The 24,841-nt window shown below is 44.7% G+C and overlaps 1 protein-coding gene across 2 annotated transcripts in view; it reads left to right on the top strand.

The window, feature by feature from the left end:
* Window positions 1–24,841, top strand: part of AP2M1 (adaptor related protein complex 2 subunit mu 1) — a 31,291-nt gene that overhangs the window by 5,301 nt on the left and 1,149 nt on the right. For both annotated transcript variants that reach the window (XM_067301707.1, XM_067301708.1), the window contains exons 2-10: window positions 8,156–8,268; window positions 13,791–14,056; window positions 15,554–15,636; window positions 19,795–19,930; window positions 20,028–20,169; window positions 22,641–22,760; window positions 23,277–23,412; window positions 24,222–24,319; window positions 24,445–24,556. In XM_067301707.1, the coding sequence (XP_067157808.1) occupies window positions 8,195–8,268; window positions 13,791–14,056; window positions 15,554–15,636; window positions 19,795–19,930; window positions 20,028–20,169; window positions 22,641–22,760; window positions 23,277–23,412; window positions 24,222–24,319; window positions 24,445–24,556 (1,167 nt within the window). In that variant the 5' untranslated portion in view covers window positions 8,156–8,194. The remainder of the gene's footprint in view (window positions 1–8,155; window positions 8,269–13,790; window positions 14,057–15,553; window positions 15,637–19,794; window positions 19,931–20,027; window positions 20,170–22,640; window positions 22,761–23,276; window positions 23,413–24,221; window positions 24,320–24,444; window positions 24,557–24,841) is intronic.

Below are 24,841 nucleotides of genomic sequence, written 5' to 3'. Positions count from 1 at the left end.
TGAAACTCTGCTAAATACAGGGTTAGTGATGCACTGTCTTGCTAGGCAGCTCCCAGCTCAGCTGCTTGGTGCATCCCAGAAGGTGTGAAGCTACTGACAGTGCAGCAACAGGAGACTGCTGCACTGAGCTGGTGCTTCTGATTGCACACTCGCATTCCAAATGTGTGGTACAGTGTGGATCCCTAAGGGCAAAATCTGGCAGCTTTCAAAGGAAAACCTGGGTTTAGGTCAGACCTTATAAATGGAGCATTTCATGTGCATGTTAGGATCAGCAGTCAAAAGCTGGTTTTGATACTATGCTTTTACTGCATCTCTGACTTTCTCGTGTGCCAGTCACTGTAGGTCTAGCTAATCCTGCTGCTTTTCAGTTATGTAACTGCTGAAATGTATTCAAATCTGCACCCCAGCATTTTCTTGTACATGCTCTTCTCTGTACCTGTCTGTCTTAGTGACCGCTGCAAAGTTAGTCTTAAAGTGTATTTTAATGCTGTCCTTTTCACTTGAGTGTTTCAGTTCAGCCCTTCCTTACATCCTGGAATGGCATTTCAATGTAGCCTTAGCTCCCAGTGGGTTTGGAGGCATGTGTCAGTATGTGGTCTGTCTGTGATGTCGTTCAGGATACTCTTGCATCCTATTTATGGGTTGAAATAGCAGTAACAGAGTGTAAGTACTCTGTAGCAGAATAGGAAGTCTACTGACCAGAAGTATTTGTTGGAGCAGCATTTGGATGTTGAGTGTCACTGCTACCCTAGTAGAAAGCTGTTTGAAGAACTAAGGGTCTGTTACCAGAGGATGGGTCTTCCTAAATTAAGATGATTAGTCACTAACTGGTGCTAATTCCGTATTTATTATGGGTCTTTTCTGAACATTAGCTAGAATAAATCCATCCACACTATATCTAGAAAATAAGACTATAGCTAGCAGTGTAGAATAGGTTGCCATATGTTCAGGCTTGTGAAACAGAAGAAGCTGAGTTGCAAAGCTCCGAAAAGGCAGTTGATGGGCCATTCACCCAGAGGCTTCAGCTAGACTCACCTTGGTTTCCAGTCACTTAATAATAAACAATGGAAGCAGCTTCAGGCTCCTCTCTCAAACTGTATCTTGCGGTGAGCTATTAGCCTGAGGAAGCTCGAAAACAGTGTAGGGCAAGCTCCCTAGAAAAGATTGATTGTGGAGAGAAGCAGAATGAGTCATTGAAAGCTGATTGAGCAATACTGTTACTGGGAAGCTTTCTGAGTCATGTTGCTTATGCACGGCCAGCAGATGAACCATCTCCTGTGGTGGATTTCTTATTCTGGGCCTTCTGATTCCAACAGCCATGAGTCACTGAATGTCAGTCTCAAATTTATCTGAGCTATGTTCCTGCAGTTCTTAACCATTGCAAGCATGAGGGTGTGTTTCATTTTTCAAAGCCCATCTGAAAAGGGAAGAAAACCATTATTACAAAAGATGTGGAAGATCATACCAAGTCTGAACTGCACCACTTAAAACCTCTTTCTAGTTGCAGTGTAACCTTGAAATAGTTGAAATAAGTGAGTGTGAAACTTGTACTGAAACACAAAGGAGATGGTCAAAACAAAGAAGGCTTATTTTCACTCCCTTTGCTTCAAGGAGAGCCATTGTCTTTTTAAAGAGCCATTCTGTTTTGCTAAGCTTTAAGCAACTTTCTCTTGCATGCTTTCCTTTGTGTAGCTTTCTTATCATCTGTTCATATATCCTTGGGCTAGTCATTCCACCTCTTGAATTTCCCATATGTGTGAACATGCTCTGATTAGCTGGTGGAAGTAACTCTCTAATGGGGCAGGGAGTGTGGTCATTCTAATCTTATGTCTGGGAGGGGCATAATGCTGAGCTTGATCAGAAGACTGGAATGTTGTATGTCTTCCCTGAACTTCCTGCCACAGACATCCTTGGTTCCTGTATGTTGGAAAAGTTTAGCTGTTACTGGTTGGAGAATAGTTTTTCCGTTAACCATAATCAAAGTGAGCCGGGTGAAGGTATGGCTTTGTTGCACCAAACCCAGTTTGCTGTAAGTTGAGTTGATGATGTTGATGCTTTTGCCCTTTGGAACTTTTCAAGATGTTGGACTGAAGAAGTTGAGCAAAGTGGGGAAGCCTGGTTATAATTGTGTATCGTGTGCAGTTGAGACCTCTTTCATTCCCGATCCCATTAGATGGGACTGCAGCAAGAGGTTTATAGCGTGTATCTCTGAACTGCCAAAGAGTTGACAGATGATTGACCCAACTGCATCAGCCATATAAAACTGTTTTCCGTGTTCACTGTCCCTAGCCTCTGACTTTGCTCAGTGCCTGGGGAAGACATTACCAGTTGTCTGAAACAAACTGAGTTAGGTACATTGCACTTAAATGTAAATTTGGGTTTAATCTGCGGAGCTGTACAGTCTCAGATTTGGCAGACTTGAGGAAAGCCATAACTGGAATGGAGGCAAGCTGTATTATATGTGAAATAATGCTAGTGGATATTTTTCAGGTATGTTTAGGCTTGTAGACTGCCATTGTGAAAAAAACTGACAGAATGTTCCTGATACTTACTACAGATGTAGCCAAAGAAAAACTTACTGAGTTTTACTGGGTAGGTGGGTTAGGGGGAGAGGGCAATTCTAGCTTCACCTGTAAAATAGTCATCTTGAAGACCTAACTCAGTGAAATTCAGGAGCTGTGATGGGTCTTGAAACTGTTAGCTTCTTGCTGAGTGGTGATTTTAAAAAAGTAATTCCAATATTGAGAACCATTAGGAAAAGAGATCAAAACCAAAATGCACGATTATATCGTTGTCTATATGATGTTTTACTTGCATCTTGAATAATTTGTGCAATTTTGGACTCCCTCCAGAAGGAAAAAGTTTAGAGGAAGGCAGCAAGAGAGACCAAAGTGTGAGTAAGGTGGGAATGCTCCTACTAGGGAAGGATGCAACTAATGAGACAAAAGATCTAAAAAAATCCTGATTGGCCTAGAGAGTATGGAGGCTAGTTCTTTGTTGCCTCTTCCTCTATATGAACTAGAGGCCATTAAACAAAGCTGGTGGAGGAAGGAAAACACAGGCGTAAAACAGAAGAGGTGGTTCTTTATACAGTGGATTATAAAGCTTTAGGACTCTTGCTATGGGATGTTGCTGATGCATAGGTTCAAGAGAAGACTGGGCAAATTCTTTAAAGAGATCCATTTGGAGTTCTTCGACAAGCTATTGTAGGGAGATCTCACAGGAAGTGTTTTTCTTGACTTGCTCTTGCTCTTATCTGACTGTCCCTTCATTGCCAGTGTCAGAGACAGGATATTGGGCTAATAGATCTGCAGTAGGAACCATTATGTTTCTTAACCTAGTAGCTTCATTTGTGCTCTTAAGAGCTGTTTATGGATAGTTTGAACCCTAAACTCAGCTCCTAGTGTATTTGTGTAAGGGAGGAGCATGCCACTTTATACTAATAAAGAAATTTTTAGTGAGAAGCACTTGGATCATGCTTTTTCTACTGTTCTTTTAACATGCTTTGGCTAATGTATAAGCAAGCAGTTGACTGCATTGCCTACTACTGTGATGCAATTAAATGCTGATATTCTTGTTCATAACTTAAGTGAAGCTGTTGTGGAGTGTGTTCTAACTTAACTTGCAGGAAAGTTTAACCTTGTCATTTCAGTCAATGTGTAAAGTATCAAGACCTTAAGAAAAGACTTTTAAGTTCCAACACTAATTTTGATGAACAGTCTTCTATTTTATGGTAGTGTAGTATATATTCAAATCAAGTTTTTTTCAGAAAGCAATTGGCTTATCATGCTAGCAAGGTACTTTGTCTTATATATGCTGTGTCTCTGATCCTGTTGCTCATCAAAGCAGATGTTTCCTTTATGCTAAAAATAGTGGAATAAATAACTTAAGCAGCATTAAAACCCAAGAGGGAGGCTTTTTTTTAAGAGTAGGATGTGCTTTCTAGGAATCTTTGGAGAGGGTTTGTAGGATTCATATGATCCAGCTTTGACCAGTTGCATAAGCTTCCAGGAAATTCTTTATTCTATAGAATGCAAGTCTTAAAGAGGATGCAGGAACTCTACTTTTAGTAGCAATAGTCTGTATCTGAATGTGGAAATCAGCACTTTAGCTGTCTGAAAAGACATCATTGTCTCTTATCTGGAATGAGAAAATACTAATTAGGAAAGAATTTCCCAAAGCAGGCAACAAGTTGCATTTACTGTCTTAATGGTTCTCAATTTCAAATGTCTGCTGAATGGCTGAACTTCAGCATCTGCTAGACTTGCTGGGCAGCTGTGCTCAAATAGATGCTTTTCATATTTTGTCTTCTAGCCTTGCCATACACACTGCCTATTTCTGGCCCCCTGCATCTGTGTTAGGGCAGTATCTGTTTCCTGTGAGTAGCTATGGGACTGTGATATTTCCACTTCCTTAGATTTGAGAACCTAGTTTTGTTCAGTTGACCAAATGGACTGTCTTCTGGATGTTGGCTTTGCTGCCTTCTATGCTGTGTAGTCTCATTCCCCATGTGGGGCAGTGAGAAGCTTCATAAGGCTTTTCTCGTTCTGTAATTACATAGGTATCTCTGTGTGCTGCCTCTGGGTTAATTGGTTTGGTTGTTGTATGGGAGTACAAGAGACTTTTCATGGAAGTGCCATGCAATATTTGTGTCCTGAAGCCACAAAGTGCCTTTAGTGGGAATGTAAGTAGTAATTCTAGGTGAGGTTTCAGATCTTCACAATACTGAGGCAGAGGTATCAGAGCTGCCCTGCCACCAGCATGCTGAAGTCTGAGTTTAACTAAGCTTCAGTGATGCAGAAAATGGTCTTAAAACATATTTGAAAACCTCTCCCATGCTAGATGGAGTCTCAGGCCATCAAAAATGTTGATGACAGTGGCACATGTAGCCTCTAGCAGGTGGCAAGAGGCAACCTGTTATTGTCAATTGGCCAGTGACACTCAACAGTAGAGCGTGGGAGTGAAAGCCAGGAAACTCACTATTAAGCAGTGAGAAACAGACAGATAAGCAGTTTTCTCAAGATCTTGACTTAGAGGTTGACTTCTTGATTTTTCTTTTGGTAAGCAGAAGCAGCCATCCGGTAGCTGAAGATCCATAGTAGAGGAGTATGTGTAATGATACATTCTGAGGACTCCTTAGGTGTAGCCAACAAATGTTGCTCCTGGGATAAAGGTTTATGAAACTTTTTTGTTGTTGTTTTCTGAAATTAAAAGTAGTGGCTGCACTGTAAGAATCTTGTTTTGCACAGAACTCGCATCTGCAATAACACTTCCTTCAAATAGGCAGCTGCTTTAGTTTCTGCAACATAACTTTGGGGGATACATTACTGCTAATACTGCAGACTTCTACCCTGGAAGTCCTTTCATCCCTCTGATATATGTATTGCTTCTAGTTTTTTGTTGTTGTTTTGTTTTTCTTGTTTTTCCTCTGACCTTTGAGATGATCTGAGGCTAGGTCACTTCATCTTCATCCTTGCTATGTTCCTGAAGCAAACACATATCAGTCCACTGTCACTATCTCTTGGCTAGCCTGTTGCTGTCATTCCCACCCACCCAGGAAAAGTGGGTGTAGGCTAACCCACCCTAACAGCAGTGTGGAGTTGGTTAGTTATCTAGTGCTCTGCAGTGTTGAAGCTGGGAAACACCTATATGATCTTCCCAGGGCTAGTCATGAGGCTTGCCCTATCATACTTGTGCTATTCTCTGGACTTAAGCCCCCAAGCAGCTGTTAGAGTGGATATTAGGACTTAGGTCTAAGTGAAGTAGGACATGACTACAGGAATAGGATCTGAGAAGGAGCTGTGTATTAAAGAGACATTACTGAGGCATAAGACACTGTTTGCCACTTTTGTAGCTCTCTTTAGATTAGTCTTCCTCTAAAGAAAGAGAAGATTAGCAGTTTAAGGGGTAACTTCTAAGATGCTAGCCCCCAATTAAGTGGCCCATGGATGAGATCTACTCCAGTGGTACCTTGTGGCCAGACTACCCTCCATTTGGGCTGTGAAGCAGAGCTCACAGCTGTTGCTCAGTGCTGCAGCCAGATATCAACAAAGGCTGTAACACTGATACACAAAATCACTTTTTGAACAAGCAGTCAAGATGCCTGAGCTCAAAGTAGCTTAGAAGTTTAACTAGGGTAACCCCAACTCCTCTGATCACCTCTTACGCTTCATGCCTGCATCTTGAATGCAAGATGTTGGCACTCCAGGAAATTAGATGCAGGGACTCCAGCTGAAGATATTAAGCTACAAGCTGTGCAAGCAGTTAAAATGTAGCAGTGTGTGGACTTAACTCCTCATGCATTGTGGCAGTCCCCATCACCCTTTGCTTTAATAAACTAGTGAACTGCTTTTGGTCTTGAGCTACACTAAACAGCTCAGAGTATTTGTTATCCACATACCAGCAATAAAGTTCTTTCCTGGCAGGCAATAATAAACCTCAGCCTACTTGCTGCTAAGAACCCCCTGCCATACAGCTGTAGGCTTGGTGACATCTCAAAAGCTTCTGAGAACTGTGTGCAAAAAGAGTAACTGTATAAGTAAAATCTGATTTAGATCTATCATTGCGGAGGTGCACATTATATAACAGGGTCTGCGATTTGCTACTAGCGCCAGGCCTCTTTTTCCTTGCATTCAAGGGAGAGGCCTGATTACTAATTCTTGAGCCTCAGTACTGTTTTATACATGCTGATGAATGGAATGAGAAATAAGCCTGCATTTATCTTGGTGTTTATTTTAAGCTTTAGTCCTGACTACAAATTGCGTAACATACAGATCAAAGCAAGGCATTGAATTACTGGATGCATGGTAGCTGTATTTACTCACCTGGACCTAACCTCTTGACCTGAATTTGTGCTAAAGGCAAGCTTAGAAAGTCACTCAGCTAGACCCTTGTCAGGATTCCTGTGGTGGCTCCTTAGGTCTGGAACAAGGCTGTTAGTTCTGGCAGGCTTCCTCACTGAGCATGTGTTGTGATGCACGTGTGAGGGACAACACCTCCTCATCCTACTTGGAGGAGGAAATAACTGATGGCAGGGCTGGTGACTGAGGTCTCCTACAGACCTGCAGCTGTACGGCATATCAAACTTGGAGTAGCACTGATGTAGAGAGACTTGGATATAGTTAAGGGCGTAGGTCCTTTGTAGTACCTCTATACTCTGCATTGGGAAAGCAATTTCCGTATGAAATCCCAGAGGAGCAAACAGTATAATCTCCAGTTGCAGCAGTAAGAATCCCTCCCCCTCCCAGAGTAAACCACTGTTTCTAATAGTCTTTTGTAAGTAAGGAGCTCTATCTGTGCTCCCCCTTCAGGATGCCAGGATGAGGCAATCACTTTTGGCATCCAAGCCACTCCTGAGTAGCTAGCTGCCCTGCTGGACCTCAGCCATGTGCTGGCCTGGCCAGAGGTACCAAGATTAACCAGTCGAAGTAGCCCACACCATCAGTCTTCCAGAAATATCTCTGTCCATGCCCTCCACCTGTTCTCAACCCAGCAATCTGCTGAAGTCCATTACCCTTGTGGCACCAGGATGTGTGCTATCAGGTCCTTGCCACCACAGTTTGTAGCTGCCTATGTTTAAGTTGAAATATGCAGAATGTAAATCTGAGCAGTGCTATTTGCAATGGGTTTTAAGGTGATGGAGAGTTTTTGTTACCTCAGCTCCAGAAAACAAGTGAATAACTTTTGGTGTGATAGTTTTAACTCTAGTACTCCTCTGGGCTAGTACTTGAGATGTGAGGTTACTGATACAGGATTATGACCTTTGTAGAGCTGCAAGTCAAGGGTGTTGGCTGTTATGGTATAGCCAGCATGGGTAACAAGGTAGTGATTTTCTGGTGATCAGGGTTCATGTGTTGGAACAAACTGAAGTTTTTCGCAGCTTTTTATCTGACAGTTTAGTGGCAATAGTGCATTTGGCTTTAGATGAACTCTTTTGGCAAAATCCTTGGAATGCTGCTCTGGACAAGAGGAGCTAATCTTCTAACTATATAAGTCACACAGGTATTGTAAGAAGTGACTTCTGCCTCTGACTGGGGGTGTGTGTGTGACACACAAAGCTGTCTGTCCCCTGACTAATACCAAATGGATGTCAAAATCTGTGTCTGCTGTACTGCTTATTGCCATGCAGCCTAATATGTGCACTCTATTGCTTCAGGTCTTAAGCAACATGGAAAGGGAAGACTGAAGTTCCATCATGATCGGAGGCTTATTCATCTATAATCACAAAGGAGAGGTTTTAATCTCTCGAGTCTACCGGGATGACATTGGGTAAGTGCTTCTGCTGCATCCTTGGTCTTTGCATTTCTGCCTCACTTTGGTGCAGGCAACATCCCAGAGCTGCTTTGTTCTGCATTAGCTGTGCATGCATGTGAGACTGCAACTCAACTTGCTGCTCTAGGCTTAGTTCAAAAATATTCTTGAGTTTACTAAGCACTGGTCACCTACAGATGGTAGCAAAGGATGGCCTGCAGGCAAAGCTAGGACTTTCTTTTGGAGGGTAGAGATCTGAATGTTACTCCAAATGCTTCAACAGCATGGGCTGCCACTGCAGGAGTTTACCAGCCTCACTGTTTTTTAAAACTTTACAGGAGTAGTAATGTGGAAACTATCTTCCATGCCCTGTAACCATGGTTCTGATTTGGGTTTCAAACACAAGTGTCTGGCATTAAGTACAGGTGTGCAGAAGACTTTGTCCATGGTATTTGGTGCCTTACAAAGGTATCATCTCTGCAAGCAGTCTCACAGTAACCACCTATGTACTCTGAAAAGTCAACATTCTGGACCCCAAGTTTGTATACCAGCTTTGTAGCCTTGGCTGCTTTGTATGTAAAAAGCTTACATTCATGGGGTAACTAAAGTTGTGGGAAGCTCTGAAAGCCTTCAGTAGATTATAGGTGTCTCACTGTAGTTCAGACAAGCATTATGTTGCCCGCATACAATCCTTAGGTTGCTATTAACTTCCTGGCTGGGAAGTAAAACTTCAGTGTTTTATGGGCAGTAGATAGTGCTTTAGGGAAGCTAATATCAAGTGATGCTACTGCTTGGACTAAACCTTAAGTGGCTTTCTCACATGACAGGACTGTTCCTAGTGTTTTTTCATTAGTGTTGGGCATCAGATGGAAGTCAAGAATTGAACTTTGTAGAGTCAAAACATAGCTAATGGAAGCAGGGCAGTGGTAGGTGTTAATTGCAAGTACAACAAGCGAGATAGGTTTTTGGCTGATTTAGGGGCAAGGTATAGTTCTAACCAGGTCTCCAAGATGCGTGGTGGTAGGATGTGCTGTGAAGTAACTGGTTGCCACAAATGACACTAAACTCTTTCAAGCAAGTCTGCCTTCAAACTGCTCTTGTCCGAAGAGTGCATCCCTTCTGGATGTGGATTATCTAGTGCTTAAATCTGAGGTAAAACTAGTAGCTAGTCAAGGCTTCTACTGTTTCATTGATGCAATAGTGGTCAACAGTGTTTGTAATTAAAGCTTCACCTAGTGAGCTTTGAATATCTCTTGACTTGTTCTTAGTCCAATGCAGACTAAAGTAGCTGTTCTAGGGAGAGCTAAGTTAACCTGTGTCTGACACAGGCCTCCGTGCAAAGCTGAGCCAAGGCCTTGCCAAGAGTGCAAAGCTTTGTGCTTCTGAAGCAGAAAACTTTGGGCTGTAAAGTTTCTGTCTGTCCTCTGCTGTGCCAGCTCTTCTGAATGTTTGCTGCTGAAGCTCTTCAAAGCAGTTAATGTGCCCAGTCTGTCTTTGTAAAGTTCTCCCTAGTTAGTAGGTGTTATGATGGCTGAGCCAAGCCAGGCTGGATAATAGATAAGTCTTGAACGTGTCATGTTTGGCTAGGGACACTGTTACTGGAGTTTCTGGCAATAAGTTCTCCTGTGGCTTGCAAACTTAGGGCACATAAGCTGGAGTCGTGCTTGAACTAGTGTTGATTCAGGAAGATCTTTTAATTTGAAAGGACTTCTTGCCATGAAAAGGTAAACTGGTGAGTGAAGTTCATCTTCTAATGTAGTGCTCTTGCACTTGTTTTTATCTTGGCTCATCCCTCTTGTAAACTGAGTGACTTGTGTTCAGGACATGAAAAGTACTGACTTGCCAGCTGGCCAGGCAAAACTAGAAAATGGGACATCCTACTTGATCCTGTCTTATAATCAACTTTTTTGTTTGGAAAAGGATGCCAAAAAGTTCAAGTCCTTTCACTAGAACTTCAGCTCAGTGTTGCCTGAGTGAAATCCTTCTCTCAGATTCTGTGACAGTGGCTTTCTGTCAGTCTTGTGGCTTAGGTGGAGCTCATGCCAGCTATTAATCAAGTTTGCTCCCAAAGATGTTGGTTTGCAATCGGTATAGACATGTAGCCTTATAAAACAAGTCATTTTAAAATGGCTGTGTCTTACCTTGTGGTAGAATCGAGTAACTAAGCTAGTATCTTCACCTCTGTAGCAGGCAAGTAGAACTGAATATCAACCGCTTGCTAGTCTGGATACTCACATCAATACAAAGTCTACTTTTTAGTAGCCTAGCCTTCAGAAAGAGGTAGGGAGTTGTCATGACACTGTAAGCTTGTACTCACCTCTGTAGGAGTTCTGTTGCTACACAAACAACCTTGTGATAGATTTCTAGACTACCATTCAACTTAATTCCTTAATGAATAGGTCTGAGGTGCTTGGTGTTGAGCCCTTCTAGCTTGTTGGAGGTAGGTTGAATGGGAAATGAGCATAGCTGCTGCCCGTCTTCACGTGGGCTCTGAGTGATTGACCCTTAAGACTCCTTGGTCTTGGCACTTGCCTCTGGCGTTCTGAAGCCTCAACATACCTCTTGGGAGAGATTAAAATCTATTTGTGGTAATGAGTAACCCTCCCCTTGTGCAGTTTAAGGTTCTAAATAAGCACATACTAGCTCAAATGCTAATGAGCAAAGTGGCAGTCAATGAAGAAACCATTCCCTTGACTGGTTTGTTAAATGCAGAAATACCACAAAATTTGGATTTTCTTTGCTTGCAATTTAAAAGAATGGCTTTAATGCATGTAGTGCATCTGTCCATACAGCAACTAGCTGCATGCATAAGCAGCCTCTTAAAACTATAAGCAAAGCACTATGCATTTAATTCAGGATACCATGGAAGGACCTTCAAGTGCCTTGTTCTTCAATGACATGGTTACTGGGAGATTCTACCTGCATTTAAATATTTAGCTATTTGATAAAAATAAGCTATGTGAAACTGAGCAGCTTAAATGACAAACTGCATGCACTTTAAACGTAATAGGCATTTGGTTTCTGAACTTCTAATACATCACTTCTGCTTCGTGGTTCTTGATTCTTAAGGAAAAAGTGCAAGCTGGATAGAGCAGTGTCTGAATTTGCAGGATGTGCTGTATCTCTCCAGACATGCTCCAGCTCTATCAAACTTGCTGTATTTCGTGTTGGCTAGACCAAGCCAGGAAGCATCAACCTGAACAGCTTCACATGTGTATTGATAGAAATGCCCACTTGGACTTTGAGGCAGACTGGGAAGAAGATGCCTGATACTGTGAGGTCCCCGGGCTATGCCTCAGTTTGAGGGTTTGGATTTTCCCTTCCAAGGCCCTTTTTTCCCTTATCAGTGATACCCAGTATGCTCTGCTATGATATGGATGCCGTTTATCTGGACTGAACACCAAATTGAACCTGAGACTGAACCAAACACAGTTCAAAGTCTCTCAGCACTGACAATCTGACTATGGCATGTCAGTGTTGTGCCTTGCAAGGGCTTCATTGCTGCCACAGCTTATTTTCCATCCAATACCTTGTTGGCCTTTTGTGCCCAGGAACAGGGGGAGGGGGTGCTGTTTGGTCTCTCCTTATCTCTTTGGATTCATTGTGCCTTGTGTGTGTGTTTCTAACCCTTTCTCTTGTTGCTGTCACTCCTCCTTTCTCCGCTGGCGCCATTTCTGTCCATCCCATCTCATTGGCTGCTGTAGCAATAGGTAAGAGACGCGTGGTAGGCCATGACTGGCACTGCACAGTGGGCAATTGGTGTGTGTTAGAAAAGCTTCACCAACTTGAGGCTTCCCTCTAGCATAAACCAGTCTGCTGGTTCTGGTACTCGTTCTGTTGGGTTAGAACTCGAGGCTGGGAGGGCTAAGGCTCCAGAACAAGCTGAACTTTCCTTGCAAGGCTTACTGGATGGGAGAAATGGGACTTGGATATTGTTATTTTACAATAGATTGAACTACTCTTACAGGAAATTTAAGGTAGAAATCAAATATGAATTTGACTCATTTACAAGACTCCTGGAGCAATAAAACCTGAGAAGTTTCTGAGGGCTGGAATTTCACTTATGGGGGGAGGATGTTTACTGACGAAGCTTCTGTGTATGTACCCAGACCTTCAAGGAGCAATCTAACACCTACCACAGTAATGTACTTTTCTTTGAATGTCCCTTTGTTTTCCAACTTTGAACCATCTACTGGACTGTTAACAACCCTCAATGATTGTGGGCCTCTGTATGCCTGTATCACTGCTTGCAAGGGTATTATTAATATCTGCTTTTGAATGTGGTTCTGAAAATCATACCTTGGCCTTAATGCTGCAGTGGGGAGACCCCTGTTCTACATAGTCTCTAAAGAGGACTATGAAGGAAGTGCGACTACATGAGTCTTGGCTTGGTGTCTAGACTTTTGCTTTTAGTCTCAAGCTTGTCACTGAAAGCCCTCAGACATCTGATGTTCTTCGTGTTAGTAAACTTAAATTTAGGGAGCTTATCCTGACTAGCAGTTACAGGATAACATAACTCTATCATGGAAGAGCTATTATCCAGAATTTCACTTGTACATCCCTGTTTACCCAGGAGGGATTTGTTCCATATCATTATTAGCATGGACAGTGGAAAAAAGCTTGGATTAATGATGATGGCAGCTATAAGGTGAAACTTGCACAGTACCATCTCTGCACTATGCAGAACTTCCTTACCATAATAAATGGTATTGGACCATCCAGTGCACGTTATGTGTTGCTGCTAGCATGCTGCACCGTGGGGACCATAAGTCCACCTGCCAGAGAGCTGCTCCAAAGCATAGCAGGCTTGAGAGGACACACATAACTGGAAAGCTGAGAAAGTTCCTAATCCTGCTTGCTGCTTTGAGCCTGCCCTCCATAGTGCCTGGGGTATGGAGGTGAGATGGATCTGAGAACTAAAGCTTTCAAGAGCAGTGCTCCCTTTCGGAGTGCACCTGGGCACTGATGTCAGTCAGGTGACCTGGGTAGGGTTTGCTTCCCCCCCCCTCCCCCCCCCCCCCAGTGATATGTTTGTGAGGAACTGCCATCAAAGCTACAGTCGCCCAAGACATCCTCTGCCTTGGGGCAAGAGTATGAAGGCCTGGGTGTGCAGAGTAGACAGTAACCAGCTGTTTGGTCAAAACTGTATTCCTTAAGTGAGCCACAGCCTGTTCTAGTCTTTGTCCCAGGCTATGGCAATAAATCAGGAGTACTAGCAAAATGAATTGAAGGGAGGTTTTCTGCCATCTGACTCCAGGTGGAGGTTAGCTTCTCCTACTGACTATAGTTAGTGCTGCATTGTAGTCCAAAGCTCCTTAGAGACCAGTAGCTCTCTTTCCTTTACTTTGTGCAGGGTTTAATGTCTAACTCTGCTCAGAGCTTTCAGTTGTCCCTCTTGGCTGAAACATCCCCAAACACCCTTCCTAAGGGGGCTGGGTGTATGTAGTTCAACATCTGGCTGTAATCACACCAGCAGAACTACGCAGCCAACTTGTTTTCATGTACGCTGTGCTAACTTCCCTTCGGTGGTGATCTTGTAGGCGGAATGCCGTGGACGCCTTCCGCGTCAATGTCATCCACGCACGGCAGCAGGTACGCTCGCCTGTCACCAACATCGCCCGCACCAGTTTCTTCCATGTCAAGCGTTCCAACATCTGGCTGGCTGCTGTCACCAAGCAGAATGTCAATGCTGCCATGGTATTCGAGTTTCTTTACAAGATGTGTGACGTGATGACTGCCTACTTTGGGAAGATCAGTGAGGAAAACATAAAGAACAACTTCGTGCTGATCTATGAGCTGTTGGATGGTAAGACGTTTCCCTTTTAATCTGCTGTGTGACACCGCGCTTGGTCATTCTATAGCCTTTAGCTTAGCCTCATGAAGAAATAATCCTTGAAGTATTTTTGTGATTGGAATTCAAAAGGACTTGTGCTGCTTTCTAATTCCACCTGTAGATAATGTCTTAAGCCCATAGCCATGTGTTAATCATGGCTTGCTCAGCTGAAGCATGGTGCTGTGAGCTTGTATAAATGAGGCAGCTGGTACTGGAGCCCGGCTTCTGTGTGGTTCCTGTGTGTGTGCAGGGCTGCCATTGTACTGAGGTGTGTGAATAGAACTGTGAAAAGCTCCTTTAAGGCCAGGCATCTCAGCTGGAGCCCAGGTGGCTCAGGCCTGACATAGTAGCAGTCACCCTGGTTACAGTCAGTGCAGTTGTCACTCTAAATAGTGTCTTTGTGGCATTTCTGGGAGAACAGAAAGAAAGCAATAAAACCCAACTTGCTCTGTCCCAGCCCTACCTCCCCCAAAGATACAGCTCTAAATTTCCCTGTGGAATAATAATATGGTGTCCCTTCAGCTGCTCATGGTATCAGCCTATCTATGGAGACTGCCCTTGAGCTGTCTTTGTTTGGTATAATACGAACACTTTGTATTAGTAATGCTTCAATTTCTTCTCCAGACAAGGAGTTGCAAGTGTGGGTGTCCTGGGGATTCTTAGCCAAGGGTCACAGTGACTGATGGGTTCTTTATTCCCTCTGGGCAGATCAAGAAGCTGCTGTTTCTCTGCCTTGGTCAGACAGTGCTGTCGCCTAGTAGGCACAGCAAGATCAAAACCTGCCAGTGTGCTGTTACTCAGTATTTGTGTTAGTGGTCTTCTGTCTCCTCTGGATCCCATGTGGGTTGCTCCCTTCCTCTCTGGGGGTTTTAAGGGCATTGGCTCTCTGTAGTTAATAGCTGTTTATCACATTGATCACCCTGCAGTGTCACTACTCTGCTGTTATTTTTTTAGGTTTTGATTTTTATTACATTTTCATGTGAAAATCAAAGCCTAAAGAAAATGCTGCAAAGATAGATTATTCTGCTGTTGGATAAACACTCTTCACTGTCCCTTGGATGCTTGTGGAGAAAAAAGCTCTCCTCAGTGTGTCCTGGATGCTTGTTTTATTTAATAGATACTTAGACCTGAAGCTCAGCCTCATTTAAAAAAAAAAAGTGTGTGTGGGGGGCAGATTTGTCACTCTGGACAGCTTTTTCTCACTCTTCCTCTCTCCCCAAAATAAATAATTAGAACCCTGCAGTTGATTGTGCAGAGAAAAGTCAACCTGGTAAGAGGGTGTGGGGTTTTTTTTCCTTCTTTGAGTAAAGAACACTCTAGTGACTTGCTCAAAAGTTTAATATGTAAGCAGTATCTGTGCACTAATTTGCTCTCTGCTTATAAGACCATGGTTAGCACAATTGGCTTGCTTGTACTTTGCAGCTCTGACCTGTGGCGCTCTGAGCTAATTGTTTTTTTACCATTCTGTAGAAATCCTGGACTTTGGCTATCCTCAGAACTCTGAAACGGGGGCTCTGAAAACCTTCATCACTCAGCAAGGCATCAAGAGTCAGGTAATCGGAGGGATTTTGGGATACATCACTGCTCTGCTGGTTCATTTCAGTAAGCCTGTTCAAGAAAGTACAGTCCTGACTACCAAACTGACCATTTGATCTGTACTGCCAGTAGGTGCCTGAGTAGGTTGAGAACACACTGGCAGGGGTAGTGGCTTGATGACATCTCACTCTCTGCACTTATGTGACCTCATGTGTGCTGGGGCCCGCTAAGGTGGGGGAAAAAGGGCCCTGAACTGGCATAATGCCAGTCCCTTGCATGTAAATGATTGCTGGCTTCAGGCTCTTGGTCTGTGTCAGATGAAGCTTCTGAAAGAGGATAAATATCTATATACTGAACCAGAAATAGCTCTCCTAGGTGTGCATCTCATTGAGCAGGGCTGTTCTTCTCTGGCCTCTAGTGCTTTCATGCCTGCCTTGTGATGGAATATTCTTCAACCTCATGGAACTTGCTGTTAATCAGGAAGTCAGTGTTATCTTGCCAGTTCTAACACCTTTGCAGATCAACAGATGTATCAATACAGTCTTGGCTTTCTCATGTTAGAGATGAGGTTCTCTGCTGTGCATTTGGCACAGTAGTAATCCTTGCATCAAAGTGTCTCAAAGGATATCAGAAAAAGGGCATCTGGGGAAAAAGACATTTTAATTAGACTCTTCCTGGGAATGTTTTTAAACTAGTTATAATCCTACCTCAGGCTACAGGCCTAAAAACTAAGCTTCCTGTCATGGGCAGCTCATGCTGAACCTCTAAAACCAAAGGATTGGTACAGCCACTATTTCTTGTGTGCCCAAGGCATGTTGCTCACTTCATTGGTCAAGTGACACCTTTCCATCTGACAAGGTCATGCAATTCATAATGAGGACTTGGTCTAAAACTCAGTCCTCTCCCCTATATAGCAGGTGAGTCAGGAGAGAAGCTGGGAGTCAGGACCAGGATACAAATGGAAGCAAAGTGCTAAACAAGAACCTGCCCGGCTACTGTTCTCGCTAAGGATAAGCAGAGGTCAAAGTCTCTTGAGGCTTTGGTTCAACTCTTTTCATCAGCTCTGCCTCCCTAAGAATTCTTCTCAAACTTGTAGTCAATTAGTAGCAAGACTAGCTGCATCTCTGGCTCCAGAGGTGAAATAAAAGCATTCAGCTGTCCCTGAGCAACACATTTCCTGCTAGAACAGTAAATGGCATTTTGCAAGAGGACGTGTATCAGTGGCCAGATGTGAGTGCATCCGGTGTCTGTCCTCCATCCTCAGCCCTAGTATAAATCATGTCAGCATTCTGCAGGCTGACATTTTGGGCAGTCAGCACTCAGGCTAGCTGAGTCAGCTCCTGTACCTAGGAAAATTCAAAACTAACAACCGCCCTCACTTCCTTCCCTAACCTTTTTTTGCTTTGGTCTGTTTTAACAAGCTCTTATGCTATTTGTGTGCAAGCTACTGTAAAGCTCTAGTTTAGCTGTCACTGCATCTTGCCTCATTCAACAAGAGGTTATTAGTTCTTCTCCTACGAAGAGAAGAAGCTTTGGCCTACAGATTCTCATAAGTAATGGCACAGAACTACTCTGCTCTGTATGCTGGTTTTGTGGGACCTGAGTTCAGCTCAAAAAGAGCAGAAGCAATCCTTTCCAGGCACAGTATGGCAGGGGGAAGCAATTCAGACAGCACTTGCCAAGTTTCCTTGTCTGCTCTCTGCTTGGATACGTTTAGCTTCTGACTCCCGCTTCATTTGTATCTGACTTCTGGCAGATGCTGTGGGCCAAAATCTGAGACTGGGGTGGTCTGTCGTCTGTATTCCTTTATCCCTGCTTGGTTCATAGTGGTGCATTCCTTGGGCTTATGTCTTTTTGTATTTGAAGACCAAAATCTGCAATTATGACAGATTTTGCAAACTCTCAGCCTTATAACTTCGTTCTCAAAGAAAATTTGAGGTTTACTGGGCTGCTGCCACTTGAATTGCCACCCTGTGTGGATATAGTGGTTTTTCCAGGGTTGGTGAGCTTAGGCTATAAGTCTTGCTTTATTTTTGGGAGTGGGTCCCATCACGCTGGGAATGTGCTACTTGAGTAGCACAACTGCAGATCATGCTGTTCTCCCTTAATGGAACCCTGGTACAAGCGTTGGCTCAGGTACCTTCCTCCAGGAGAGGCTAAACCTGGCCTTACAGCTCTAGGTGGAGTGATGCTCTGTGTGCTTGGTTCTGTCTTCAGTTCCTGTCTGTCCAGGCTTAATGAACTAATTGAGTGCTTCTTTCCCTTCCAAGTGCTTTGTGGGAGTCTGACATGCTCGGCTCCTGTGTTCAGTGTTTTCTCCAAGCCTTAGACATGCTGTAGCAGTAAAATGCTGGTGTTACTTTTTGAAGGTGAGGAGAGGTCTGCCACCAGCTGAAAGTCTGCCAGAGCCCAGGAAACCTCATGGTAGCTGCCTACCTCTTACCTAGCCCAATATGCTGGCAACTGAGTAATCAAGGAATTGGATATTCTTGTCCTGTTTTAGCTGACTTGTTAGCCCAAATCGGGGAAGCTCCCAGTCTTGAACAATTTCAGACCAGGGTGCCTTCAGTCCCTCTTAAAGGAAATACTCATGCAGCAGGGTGATTTCAGCTTTCAGCACTCCCCAGGCATCTGCTTCCTGATCCACCTAGTCCCCTTCTGTAGTGACCAGTAGAGGTTCATGCCACTCCTGCTGTTGCAGGAGATGGGAGCTTCTGCACGTGATCAGTGTCCCTTTGAGTAACTGATGCTGCTTTGGAAGTTGGAGTACTGAGTATTGTGTCTGCTTGTTTCTCTCCTTCCTCTTAAGCCTGAACAAAACACTGAACAAGGCAAATAAGGAGGCTTTTTTTGTGGGACAAACAAGGGAGTTTGCACTGCATTGAGCATTTATCTAGGCAGTTCCCAATGGAGTAAAAAAACGCTCTGCCTTTTAGATGTTCCTATAATGGTTCTGCTAGCTCAAGGAGTGACCAAGTCTGTGACGAGAGCCCTGTGTGAAACTCAACCGTTGCTGGTTTAAAACTGAGTTCCTGCACTGCCACCCTGTGGCCCCAGTGTGAAGCTGCTGAGGCAAGACCCACTCCTACTTTCTCCTCTTCTGGTAGAAGAGGCAGAATTAATGAGACCTAACTTTTTATAGGAACCAGGCTTATTAAAATAGCCATCGTGCTGGGTGCCCAGTACTCTTCCTAGACTGGCTGTCTGTGCCATAGTAAACATTCAGGGCTTACTTTAGAAATGGCAATGTGAGGAGTCCGTTCTGCATAGGAGCATTACTGGGAATGGTATTTGACCTGTCTGTCACTCCATCTTGCTGCCTTATGTTCGAGTGGTACATGATAGGCCAAGCCTGAAAAGCCATTTCACTGCTGGGAGTACTGGGTTTCCTGAGCTAAAGGTCAAAGCCCCTCATCTTGTTTTTGCTGCCTAACTAGTGATGAGCTGACCTGCTTTGTTCCTGTCCTGCGGTAGCCTTAAGCCTAACCTGCCTCTTTCTCCCTTCCTCCCCTTTCTTTCTATTGACCTGCTTGCCTGTTAACCCTGTGTGCACCACACTTGCTGCTATACATCTACTACTTCACTTTCTGCGTGTGACTGGACCCCGCCTATAGCATCAGGTAGGAGACCTTGCTGTGCCTGTCGACATAATCCTTAATGCTCTTAGGAGGCTTAGAGCCTGAACACTACTAGATATGTGTTAGGTTAGTGTCAATGCAGAACTTTTGCCCTAAACTGTGTGCTGGCAAGAAGCAGCCCTTGGGGACTGGCTGCCTCGTGGCCCTACAGTCTCATGTTGGACAAGGGTGACAAATTGGCCTGGCAGCTGCCTTCTTCCCTAACATATGGATTGATGTGATGGTCTGTCAAACATGACTTGAAAGTCATCAGTGAAGCCTGCACCCTCCCACACCTAAAGTGTGGCCTGATAGACTAGTTAACAAAATGGAAGAAACTTTCCTGCTGTCTTGAGGACTAATTTTTAGTTAGGCATAGAATTCACTGTACTGAGCGCTTTTTTGGGTGACCAAATCATGGGATGTGTGACAGCACCCACATCTAAGTGGCAAAAGCAGTTGCATACAGTAAACAGCAAGTGCTTCCTCTTAATTTAGAGCAAGCTTTCTTAGTCTTTGTTTGTTTAGAGGTCTAAGATGTCATCTCCTTCCCTTCAGACTAAGGAAGAGCAGTCCCAGATCACCAGCCAGGTGACTGGACAGATTGGATGGAGACGTGAAGGGATCAAATATCGTCGCAATGAACTCTTTCTTGATGTGCTGGAGAGTGTGAATCTCTTGATGTCCCCTCAGGGTAAGTGGGAGGTGCTAAGCTGACATCCTTCTCCCCTTCCAGGGTCATGAGTAGGGACTTGTATGTGTGTTCTGAACTGCGCTCTTCTCTATGCCAGGTCAGGTTTTGAGTGCCCATGTCTCTGGCAGAGTGGTGATGAAGAGCTATCTGAGTGGAATGCCAGAGTGCAAGTTTGGCATGAATGACAAGATTGTCATTGAAAAACAGGGCAAAGGGACTGCGGATGAAACGGGGAAAAGGTAAGAAGTATTGGAGTAAAAGCCACATGCCACCAGGGACCCTTATGAAAGGGCAGCACTTAGTAGCTGTTCTGATCTGACAGACAAAGCTTATCTTTCCTTCCCTTCAGGTATTACTGCTAGTGTTTTCCTCTGGGTAGGTCAGTTATCCTGCAAGGTAACAACCTCAGGGCCTTGATATAAAGGGCTTCTCTGTAGCAGGGCTAATGCGCACAGGTGAAGTGTCATCTTAGGTGTCTGACTTCACACCTATATGTGGGCAAGTGTCGGGAGCAGTGGGATCTTCTGGGTTGTCATCTTTCTTGAAGTATTAAGATTCAAATATAGTACTAAGTATGGAGTTCTTGGAGCTGAAAACCTTCCCCCCCCCCCCCCCCCAAAAAAAAAAAAAAAAAATTCTCCCAGAGCTTGTCTCTAGCAGTTCCAGTTGGTGCAGAGGCCCTTACAGGATACAGTAGTAGTGCTCCCAAGGAAAAGTGAAGGAACCCCTCTGGCCATAAAATGCTCTACCCAGACTGTTCTCACAAAGTGGAACAGCTGACAGGACTAATGTCTGGGTAAGCCCCTTCTGCTGATGTAGGATGGTGAGCAGCAATGTGGACTGGACGCTCACCCTTCTGGGAGCCAGCTGTGCCTCAGCCAGTACCTGTCTTATGCTGAAGACAGGTTTTATGCTTTTTCCAGCCTTTCTGCTTAGGGTGAAGAGACCAAAGCAAAGGAACTGCCATTCTTCTCCCACTAACCATTTGTGACTCAACTTTTTTTTTTTTTTTTTTTTTTGCTGACCCCCAGTGAATTGGGAAGGTAGATAATCTGCTTCAGCTGTGTGTGCACTCTGCTTCCCTCCCTGTCTATTGCTTTGACTTGTGCATGTAACTTGGATCTCAGACACTTTCCATGATGGTTCCTGTAAACTGAGCTAAGCTGCTGTTTGCCTTTTCTCTCAGAACCAAGCCAAGAGCTATCACTTCACTGTCACCTTGAATTCATCTTTCCAGTACCTGGATCTAGTTAGTAATATGGACTGAGCCTTGGACTGGCCAGTGGGGAAATATTCTAGTGAAAATGTCATCTGTGTAGGCTTCTGAACAGTCAGTAACACTTTGTCCCAAAACTTCTGTGCTGTATGAGCACCTTCATCTGTAAATATGCCATTTTCTTGAGTTACAGCAGCAGAATGGAGCTGAGGCTCTTGCTGGGTGGCTCCCCCTAACTGTGGTTCTCTGGTAGGCAAGAGCTCGGAAATGTCACTGTCCAGAAGCATTTAGTTAATAAAGTGACCAAAAGAGACAGCTATTGTTAGTTGTGTTTTGGCATCTAGCATGTGGCAGTACCAAACCTCTGAGTAATGCTGCTCGAGACCTGGACCAGTGCTAGGCAGCAGGGCTTTCCCAGCAGCATTCCAAAGAAACCAAAGCACAAGTCTGCTAATGTTGACTGTCATCTGGGCAATAGATTAGAAAAGATTAACTTTAACTTATGAAGCACAAGCTACACCAGTGGGCTGTGCTAGGTAAACAACCATTCAGCCTGGACTTGGTCTCCTTCCCACATGTGCAGGTAATGGTGGGTCTCAGTATGGCTGAACAGGCCCATGTTGCTTATATTCTCTCTGTGCACTTAGACGGCTGTTCTGTTGCTCACAGCAGTTGAGGCAGCCTAGATGTCATAATCCTACATTGCCCCACCTTCTCTACACTGCTGCCTCTTCTGTTATTACCTCCTCATTTTCTAGCTCCTCTCAGTACCTGAGAGCCATTCTTGGCTAACTCTGGAACCTATAGTGAGGAAGATATTGTCAGACTGGAACCCAACACAGGTTGAGTACTGGCAGGTTAGTCCAGTTCACCTAGCTGCACAGACATTAACTGTCTAGATTTTAGAAATAAACATGAAAATGTTTGTGGCAAGGTATTCTTGTCCTTAGCAAACTGGTTGCCACACTGACCTGAGGAGGAGGACTTCTGTCCTGAGTCAAACCACTAGCTAGCAGTGTGGAAATCCTCAGCTGTGAGGAGGTTTCTGAGCAGGAAGACTCCAAATGTGACATCTCCTAGCTGTGTGGCAGTGGGATAGCTTTGTGGACAGGAAAGTGCTTTTTCCCCCTTTGGACTGCACTGCAAGAAGACTTGGGCTAGCAGAGTTGCCCTTGCAGTACTGAGATGCTGCTGGCAGGCAGACCTGAGCATTGCATTCCTGGCTGTGACTGAAGGGTGCCCCAAGAGAAGATGTTAGAGGAGGGAAAGAATTCTTTTAAATGAGCTGCTTGAAGTCTGATCTTGGCAGTTGTGAAACAAAGGAAGTCTAAGCCAGCAGACCCCTGTCCCCTAAATCTCTCCCTGCCTCCCCATTTCCTGGACACCTGCGATGGCAACATGCTCTGTAGAATAGTTTCTGCCTGAGCAGACTCTGCCTGCACCAAGATACTGAGGCTGCAGCTTGCACTTGTTTAACTCTGTCTTATGTTTTAGTGGCAAACAGTCAATTGCCATCGACGACTGCACTTTCCACCAGTGTGTGAGGCTCAGCAAATTTGACTCTGAGAGGAGCATCAGCTTCATTCCACCAGATGGAGAATTTGAACTCATGAGGTATGGTGATAGGGAATGAACGGTCTGATGTTGGCATCTGCTCGCTGCTACAGTCATGTTACTGGTCTCTAGGCAGACTTGCTGCCCTTGAGCAAACAGCAAGCACATGCTCCCTTCCTTTCTTTTCACAGTAGCAGTCTATAGGGTGTCCTACAAGTCCTTCTTTTACAGATGGAATAGAAGCCCAGCTCCATGGTGTTTTTGTCATAAACATAGTGTTGGATGTGGGTTTCCCTACCCTTTAGCCCTACTGTATCTGTTTTTAATGCCTAAAACTGGTGTCTTTGAACAGGATCACTGCAGGAGCAAGATACCAAACTTGAGACTCAAGAAGTCATTGGTGTCCTAGGGCAGCACAGATCTAACTGCTGCTTACTTTTGGGATGACTCCCTTTCTGGCTGATGTTTTTAAGCTGTTCCCTGTGTGTGAAGGCTGTCCCTTTAGGAAGGTGGTACAATTTGAGGCCCTAAGAGCTAGCTCCTTCTCAGAGTTCATTGTTGCCTCTCTCCCTGCAGATACCGAACCACTAAGGACATCATCCTTCCCTTCCGTGTGATCCCTCTGGTGCGGGAGGTGGGTCGGACCAAGCTGGAAGTGAAGGTGGTGATCAAATCAAATTTCAAACCTTCCTTGCTTGCCCAGAAGATAGAGGTAAGAGAATAAAACTTAAGGTCTCTTGTGCCTGAGAACTGTGTTTCTAGTTATGTCTCACAGATTAGTCCTCAAGTTTGTACAGGACTAAAAGTGAACTGAAAGCCCTACAGATGTGCATTGCTGCTGTGCTGGAGGAGAAGCACTGTGAAGTAGGGAGGTGGAAGCCGTTCTTAGTTGCATTGGCAACTAAGAACACTCTACCTTGGCAGAGGATGCATTCCCTGCAGTACCTGCTTGGAAGAGTGCAAAACAGCTGTTCACTTCTCATCTTTGCCACTGAGAAGCTCATGTTCTTCTAGCTGCATGATCTAACAGTACATCAGACAAGCAGTGGGCTATGAGATGTTTAAGATGGGCCATGAGATGTTTAAGATGGGCCAAGGGTAGATGTGCAGCCTAGCCCTCTTCTGGGAAAGGGCTGTTGCTGCAAAGTCAGGCTGCCCAGAGCCCAGTTTGAGCAGACCTCCCTAACCAGCCTGGCATCCTGCCTGAGCTCATCTGTCTGACTCTAAGGTTTCATGCTGCACATCTGCATCCTGAACTGAAGGACTCTGCCCTGCTCCTCGTAGATTGGTGTGGATTTTACAAACTTGTTTGAGCCTTTACTCCAACGCAAGAAATTAGAGAGCCAGCCTATGATGCCTTACGGTAGCTGAGGTACTCTGGGCCCTGAGATGGAGAGAGAAGGCCAAGGGGTCCAGGACAGTGGCTGCACTGTCCTGGGAAGTGGCAGTCTTCCTGTGAGCCTGCATAGAGTGGTCAGGCTGCAGTCTCCTTGCCCCTGCTCACCAGACTCTTCCTTCCAGGTCCGGATCCCAACCCCCCTCAATACCAGTGGAGTGCAAGTCATTTGTATGAAAGGGAAGGCGAAGTACAAGGCCAGTGAGAATGCCATTGTCTGGAAGTAAGTGAGCATGGCTGGGCAGGGGCAGAGCCTGGGGAGGCAGAGGCTCAGTTCTGTGCCTCTGCCCTGAGCACACCTAGTGAATAGACTAGGGTATTTCTTCACCTCCGGGCTTTCTCTGATAGGATTAAACGTATGGCTGGAATGAAGGAATCCCAGATCAGTGCAGAGATCGAGTTGCTGCCCACCAATGATAAGAAGAAGTGGGCTCGGCCCCCAATCTCCATGAACTTTGAGGTGAGTCAGTCTGCTTTCCAGGGCACAGCTAACCTTGGAGAAGTTTTGTCAGTCCCTTCTGCCCTCATGGCAACTGCTCAGGTCTGAGACCTCCCTGTCCCTGACTGCTCTATGACTCTTCCTAGCCTGAGGCCACCCAGGTGGCAAAGGTAATGGAAGAAAACTGCCCTTAAGGCCAGTGGAGTCTGTCACCACACATGCAGGGTGTAGAGAAGGGAACAGTGACTCGGTGTCTGTCTCTAGATGCTTGGCTGGGCCTTCTCAGGCTGTTCTGTATGCAGACCA

Source organism: Apteryx mantelli, chromosome 9 (assembly GCF_036417845.1).
Source record: "Apteryx mantelli isolate bAptMan1 chromosome 9, bAptMan1.hap1, whole genome shotgun sequence".
NCBI lineage: Eukaryota > Metazoa > Chordata > Aves > Apterygiformes > Apterygidae > Apteryx > Apteryx mantelli.
The sequence above is the reverse complement of the archived record's forward strand: the minus strand, read 5'-3'. Positions and strand labels throughout refer to the sequence as shown.